Raw genomic sequence first — 7,683 nt, forward strand, 5'->3', positions numbered from 1 at the left:
GAGAAGGCTGCATGGGAGGGGCCAGCTGGCACAGAGGCCTCCCTGCCAGCAGCTCCCTCCCGCTCCATTTCACATCTCATTGTCAATGTGGCCAAGCTCTAATCGCTTACCCTGAGCTCTATATTTTAATTGTGTTTGTTCTCATTAGAGCCCTGGGCTACGGGCAGCACACGTGCTACTGGAGAGGAAATCCCCACCCTGTTAATTTTGCCTGTGTTCCCAGGTCACCCCAGATTAGCCATGGCAGTGGCAGCCAGGAAGGGCAGGACTACAGCCTCCCCACACACCAGCATCACCACCACAGCTTGGCCAGGCTCCCTGGACAGCTGGCTTAGCTGGATTCCATGTGAGTACAGCGTCTCTTGCCCTCCTCTCCCAGGCAGCATTACCTGCTGGGGCTGCTGGACTCTGAGGCTGTGTATTCACTTCACCCTCCCTTCAAATTCCATTTTCTAGTGGGCTCCATCAGGGAGGTTTTACTGCAGAGTAGTACCACACTGCCTCAGGAGCAGAGGGTATCTTTGCTACCCATTTGGGGAATGGTTTTCAGCCTCAGTCTGCCTGCATGGGGCCTGTCCAGTATTCTAGGGGCAATTTTGAAAATCCAACTCCTTAATGCTGAAGGACCAGGAAGAGGTTTAAATGTACTCTGTATGTTTTGCTTGGTTTTAACTCTTCTATCCAATTCCACTCCCTGAACATCACACCAGTACCCAAATGGGCTCTCATCACCGTGGCTGTGGCAGGGGCCATTCTCCTCCTTCTCTTCCTCATCTGCATCATCAAGTGCTGCTGTACCAAGAAGAAGCCCAGGAAGAAGGAGAGAATCGGCTTGTGCGCCGTCAGCAACCCCACCACGATCAACCTTGTGCGTCCTGCCTTCCCCTCAATCCCCCCTCCCTCCCCCCTGAGGGCTTTGCTGCTGCACTGCCCAGCCCCAGGGATGATGGGAGCACAGCATGGCAGGGACATGGCTGAGTGTTGCTCTCTGCCACAGGTCCAGCCCGAGATGGAGGACCTGGAGCGGGCAGTAGAGCAGAAGCGGCGAGGAAAGCTGCAGTACTCCCTGGAGTACAACTTCCGCATGCAGGAGGTGGGGATGCTCGTGGCCATGGCACAGCAGGGAAAAAGCCATGCTCTTGCATGGCCACTCTTTGCTCCCACCTGCCTGCAGCCCACTAGCTCTCATGCCTGCATGGTGTCAAGGCGTTCCTCACTGTTGCACTCACTTCCCACTGTGCCCCCACTGAGCTGCCTGACCCCATCCTTCTCCACCTGGTGATCTTGTCCTCACTCCTCTACAGCTGAAGGTTGGTGTGAAGCAGGCAGTTGAGCTGAAGGCCATGGACAGTGGAGGCACATCTGACCCGTATGTGATTGTCTACCTAACCTCCGATAGGAAGAAGAGATATGAGACCAAGGTTTATCGAAAAACCCTGAACCCCATCTTCAACGAGAGCTTCACTTTCCAGGTACAAATCAAAGCAAATGATGTTTTTCTGGTCCCATCAAGAGTGCTGCATAGACACTGCTCCCTGGGCAAAAACCTCTCCATTCTAGGAGATGCTTGCACAGTCAGGACTGGGAAATGTAAGAGAGGAATACCCTCATGGGGCAGGGCTGCCCCTGAGGAGTGAGTCCAGGCTTTTGGGTCCTCCCCTGCAGGTACCCCAGGCTGAGGTGTCTGAATCCACACTGGTGATGCAGATCTATGACTTCAATCGCTTTTCCAAGCATGACATCATCGGTGAGGTCCGGCTGCCCCTGGCCAGTGTCGACCTGCAGCATGTCATCGAGCAGTGGAGTGACCTGGTGGTGGCCAGTAAAGTGGAGGTTGGTCCTGGTGGGTGGGAAACTGCTGGGAGGGATGTGCTGTTTCTTGGCTTGCCACCACCCCAAAAAGCAAGCCCATAGGGGCAAGCATGATAGTGGGGGAGACTCAGGAAACCTGGGGCCAGACTGGTTGCTCCAGCCTCAGGTGAGCTGGCTCCTCTGCCTGGTACTAATTACTGCCATCTCCCTATCAGGAAGAGCATCTGGGTGAGATCTGCTTCTCTCTGCGCTACGTCCCCAGCACTGGCAAGCTGACCGTGCTCATCCTGGAAGCCAGGCAGCTGAAGCGGATGGACTCTGATGGACTGTCAGGTCAGTGGGGGCTGCTTGTGCTCAGACCTTCCTACTCCTGCCCAGGCCTCAGTGGTGGCACCTAGAGCTGAAAAGCCTTGAAAGCTCCTGGTGTTAAGACCTGCTTCCTGCTGCGACCATCATATTCAGGCCTTGGCTGACTCCCAGCAGCTTTGGGCAGTACTGGAGGTGTCTCCCAGGAGGAGATGTCATGGCTGAATTGTACAGGGAGCTTGGCAGGAGGAAGCGAGCTCTGAGGTGGCTGTCTCACAATGAGGAGTGACAACTGGGATGCCGTGGTCTCCTTGGGAATGGCTGAGGAAAGCTGTTTTGTGGCTGAGTTATTCAGTCAAAAACTGCCACTTGTGCCACGTGTGCCCTCTCTCTCTTCAGATCCTTTTGTCAAGGTGCATCTCATACTGAACAGGAAGAAATGGAAGAAAAAAAGGACAAGTGTGAAGAAAAACACCTTAAGCCCTTACTTCAACGAGGTGTTTGTTTTTGAGGTGCCTTTCAGTCAGATCCAGGTGGGTTTCCCTGAAGTGCCCAGAGCTGAGAAGGTCCCCACTGCAGCAAACCTCTTCCCACTGACCCTCTTTCTTGTGTCCCCCCCAGAATGTGGATGTGGTCATCTCCGTCTGGGATCATGACAAAGTGACCAAGAATGAGCCCATTGGCAAACTCCTCCTGGGCTGCCGAGCCACGGGCAACCAGCTGCGGCACTGGTCCGACATGCTGTCCAACCCACGGCGGCCCCTGGCCCAGTGGCACATCCTGCAGCCCCCAGAGGTGGTGGACAAAGCCCTGGCACTGAAGTCCCACCTCAAGCTGCCCCTGCACTCCAGATAGTGGGGGTCTCCTCCTCCACCCAGGGAGCAGGATGGTGGGTTTGTGGAGGAGCGAGGGGGTTCTGCTCAGCAAGCCCTGGACGTGTTGGTCCCATCTCATCATCAGCAAAGAGGGGCCTGGGACTCCTGGCTAAAAGATGATCTGGCTGCTGGTGCAGCTCCTGCTCTGTGTTACACCTGGGACAGGGCAGCTCAGCATCCCAGGGCAAGGCTGGACATGGAGCAGAGGGTGCTAGAGGGGATGTCATGGGTGCCCGAGCCAGCTCATCCCAACTGCTCATGGGCTGGGGGGAAATACACAGAGCTTCAGGCTCATGCAAAACAGAGTCCATTGATATTTATAAAGCAGAGGGTTAACATGCTGGTGGCATGGGTGGGAAGTTTCTTTAGCGGTGAATAACTTGGCAAGAAGTGTGTTCATGTTTCCTGTGAAGGCTTTTAAACAAGACCAAGATATTGAAGAATGTAAGAGTCTTGAGAGAAGGAATACAGGTGGTGAGGAAGGTGTTGGAGATGTTGGACTAGCTTTTTAGTGCCTCTGCTATGTGTGCTCTGTGTCCTGGCTAGAGATTAAATGAGAAGCAATGTGGCTTCACACTTAGCCCATTCTCAGCCCATGATGATGATCTGTGCACACTAAGATGTGACTCGGGCTCTGGGACTCACCAGTGGCCAACCCTGTGCACCACATGGATGAAGATGCACAGTGTCAGCTCCTTTCACCTCACATGGTCTTACAGGAGTGGCACAGCAAGGTTTGCCCCTCTGGCACCTGGAGGTCCTGCCTGAGTGGAGGGGCTGAGGCTCTTGCTTTCACACTGTGATCACACCACCCTGGGAAAGGCTGGCTTGCAGCCCTCATGTCACTTCTGGGCAGGTTTCATGTTTAATCTGGGAGGTTTTTTGTGGCCACATGTCCTGCCCCACCCTGCTTTGTGGGGCCTTGGTGCTGGGGCTACCTAAGCAAAGATCTCTCCTAGAAGGATGAAGGCATTGGAGTGGTGCTGCTACATGCCCTTGAGCGTGCTGCAGTTTGGGGTGACTCCAGAGCAGCTTCTCTGAGTCATCTGCAGGAGGAAGCTCCCTGCACTGGGAATTGCTCCTGTTCTAAAATCCTTCTGCTACAAAGCACCCGCAGAACACAAGATCTGGGCTCATGCTGTGGAATTTTGGCCCCAAAGAAAAAAGTCCTTTTCACCACAGGGAGCTGCAGGCTCAGTGCTAATAGCTATTGCCTGGACTCTGGAGGGGAGAGAGCCTGGCACATTAATGAAAAGCTATTAATATTAAAAAGCACTTAATCTGTGATTACCCAGAGCTCCACAGAGCAACTATCCAAGAGTTAAACAAACATGAAGCTGAGGAAGATTATGAAAAGTCTCGATAGAGATTAATGACCTGAGCTTAACCATAAAAAGCTGCTGCTGTGTCTGCCTCTTGATGAATATTCTCCAGGCTTTGCTGTGGCCATGAGGAGGGGAGAAATGACAGGGTGGTTTTGAGATGACTGTAACAAGTGAAGTGTGGCTTCTGCTGGGGAAACAGCATCTGCTGGCAGCTGCTAATGAGATGGAGGAGGAAATCAGTCACCTGAGAAAGACTTGTAAAGGGATGTTTTAAAGCCTCAGCTTTCAGTCTCAACATTAGAATCAGCCTAGAACAGGCTGTGCAGAAGGGAACATCTCTGAATTGGGTTTGAGGTTCCAAATCTATTGCCAGGTTGGTTTTTGGTGATGCTGTTGTGGTGATTTAGGGCCATGCAGCATCCAGAAATGGCTTTTGGAACAGGCAGTTCTTATTTTTGTGTGTGTGTATGTGTGCTTTTTCCAGTCCCCCTATTTTGAAGTCATAGCCTTGAGGTTCACTGCATAATTTATGGAGCTGGGCATAAATGTATGTGCATATTAGTCCCAAAACAGATGCAGTTGAAGGAAGTGCAGAGACAGCCCCTCCTTGAGAACCATTACTTCCTCCCCACACCAGTGCCTGCCCCTTGTCTCTCCAGCTCTGGCCTTGCTCAGTGCCTGGATCGTCAGCGCAGTGCTGGGTGAGCAGAGCTGGAGATGGAAGCCCAGGGCGCTTTTAGGGGAAAGGCCAGGGAATGTGGGAGTGAGCACCCAGCTGGGCTGGCTCTGGGCAACCTGGAGTGAGCCTTTGTGCAGTAAATCTCAGCAAACTGAGTTGTTTGTTCAGGAGGGAGAGGCGAGCAGGTGGGGATGTTCTCCACCCAGCTCCAGTTTTTAATGCACCGCCAAGGCTGCTTTTTCCCTCTGTCATCATTTCTCCTTCTCAGTAAGCCTTGAGTACTTACAGCACGGCTTTGAGCACTCTCCTCCTCTGGCAGGATCCTCTTAGTATCTGCTGGCAGCTGTTTGAAGCAGGGCTGGTGGATCTGGCCTTCATTTCATGCCTTATTTCACCCCAAATGAACACAGCCTGCTCGGGAGCCTGTTTGCAGGAAGGCAGACAGCCCTGTCTCGTGTGCAAGCCATCTCCTTTTCACCTCCCTGTGGCCTTGGCGGGGGTGGTTGTCCCTCATCGATCAAAGCCAGATGTCTGAGCATCTTCTGCCTCACCAATGCTCCTCCTGCACTCGGAGGGTGGAAGATGAGACAAGAAGAGAAGTAAAGGAGGGGGAAAACCAGCTCCTCCTCAGCTTTTGTCTGTGCTGTATTCCCGTGTCTGCACCTAGAGGGCAGGGCAGTACGTGCTCTGAGCTGGGTCTCTGTGTCATCTGGTCCGTGGCCCCCGCTAGACCCTCACCAGCCAAGATTTCTTCTTCTGGAGATGGAGCCCGTGTTCAAGAGGGAGAGAAGGCAGCGATGCTGTGCAAGCCCCTTCCCATGGCTGCACAGCCCCTTGGTAGCCATGTGGCAACGCTGGAGGTGTCTGTCTGAGTGGCTTTTTCCAGGAGGCAGGAGCCAGCCCTTGCCTGATCCTGCACCACAGGGGCAAAGAGGACTTAGCTGGTGGTTAAGAGGGGCAAAAGCAGGTATACAATCCATCCAAGGTGCTCAGGTGGTGGTTGGGGAGTTTGTCTCTCTGCATTTAATTAGCAGCTTTGCAGGTTAGTGGCAAGGCAAAAAGCAGGGCTTGGGCCAAGGAGAGGTCTGTTAAAAGATACAAGAAGCACTGAAAATTGAGTTGTTTGTTATTAAGATTTATAATCTCAATTATTTACATCCAGATCCAAGACTTCTGACCTCCAGCAGCCCCTCCCAAAGTTAATTATTCCCTCATTCAGTGATTTTTTTTGTTATTTGTCCCTGCACTCAAGGAAATCAAATGGGAGGGCTGCACAAGGAGAAGGCTGAGCCTCATATGTGCTTGTCACCAGTCGTCTGCAGTGAGACAAAAATGATTATGGGCTGTCATCGTTCGGCCTGGGTATGGGCTGGCTGTCCTCCAGCCACAGATTTTCTGGCTAGTCTTAGAGTTTTTGAGAGCTGGAGAGCATCTAAGCTCCTCTCACTAGGAGCAAGCATGCCTGCTTTATAAATATTCCTTAGCTAGCATCTTTATGCCTTGCAATTTTATGGGCAAAATGTGTACTTTTGTCATGCATGGGCTTATTTTTTAAAAGCTCCAGTTCCTTACCCCTAGTTCCCTTTCTCTATCCTCTTTCTCCTAGCCTTTTCTCCCCCTTTTTCGTCCTCCCTTTTCCCAGGCCGTTTCCCCTGCTCTGACTGCTGCTGGGGCTCTTGTATCTGGGAGTGTTCTTACTCCAGGTTGGGCTTGTTTTGCTTCTGGATACAGAAATATTGTTTGGACCACTTTACATCTCAATGCACCTTGCCCTGCATGGGCAGGAAGGGAGAGGTAGAAGCCCCAGACAGTCCAGTCTGAGAAACAGGAACAATAATGGGTGCACAGAGGTGCTTCCCAAAGTTCCAATTCGAGCTTTGTGGGCAGACCTGGAAAAAACAGACTTCTCATTTCTCCAGATTTGAGGTCTAGGTAGGATGGAACCAAAGGAGAAGCAGCATGAGGATTTCATAGCTTTCATGCTGCTGGGCAAAAAGTGCTCCCTGAAGAAGTTCGGTGTTCCAAATGGGAGAATGGATACCCATCAGTGATGGCTTGTTGCATGTCAACAAGATGGGAATTTCTCAACTAGATTTGTTGACTTCACAGAGAGGTGATGAAACCCCTGCAGGCACTTATTGCCACTCAATTGCAGAAACAAGCACACTTCCCTTCAGTTAGGAAGAGGAGTTTAACTAAGCTGAAAAGAGGCCTTGACCTGCAAACAACCCAACCCATATCGTATTTTACGTTCTTTGAGCAGCATCTGGGAAGATGGTGGGTTTGTAAACGAGTGTTTCATCACCCTGCTCGTGAACATGGGCATTGCAGATGTCCTTGTCTGAGCCTGAAAAGCTCTTTGTGGGAAACTGGCGCTTTGAGTTGTGAATCAGTCATTGCTGACTTACTAAAAGAAGCACTGCTCCCTTGGAAGAGCCAGTGAAGAGCCCAGTGCCCATGAAAGAGGTGCCTGTCTCATGTGGAAACCAGCCCAGTTGGCATCTGGTTTTGCCCTGGATAGAGAGCATTTTCCTCTTAACTTTTACATGCAAGTCAGAGCAGTTTAAGCATAAAAGCCTGAATCAGCAAACTGGAATTAAGACAGTCCAGTTAAAACACTTGGCTTTGGTGTTCACTCTGGATGTGACAAAGGATGTGTACATTCCTGCAAAAACCTCTGCTGAGG

General features: G+C 51.7%; 1 protein-coding gene across 1 annotated transcript; it reads left to right on the plus strand.

Moving 5' to 3' along the window:
• The first annotated feature begins 240 nt into the window (after positions 1-240).
• Positions 241-2,973, plus strand: SYT8 (synaptotagmin 8). The gene is made up of 8 exons (XM_071428424.1): positions 241-346; positions 711-868; positions 998-1,093; positions 1,305-1,472; positions 1,666-1,833; positions 2,028-2,145; positions 2,518-2,651; positions 2,740-2,973. Exons 1-8 carry the CDS (start codon positions 241-243, stop codon positions 2,971-2,973), a joined length of 1,182 nt encoding a protein of 393 aa, XP_071284525.1.
• The last annotated feature ends 4,710 nt before the right edge of the window (positions 2,974-7,683 follow it).

The sequence above is a fragment of the Agelaius tricolor genome, unplaced genomic scaffold (genome assembly GCF_023055355.1).
Source record: "Agelaius tricolor isolate 1412-34295 unplaced genomic scaffold, bAgeTri1.0.p SCAF_5, whole genome shotgun sequence".
Classification (NCBI taxonomy): domain Eukaryota; kingdom Metazoa; phylum Chordata; class Aves; order Passeriformes; family Icteridae; genus Agelaius; species Agelaius tricolor.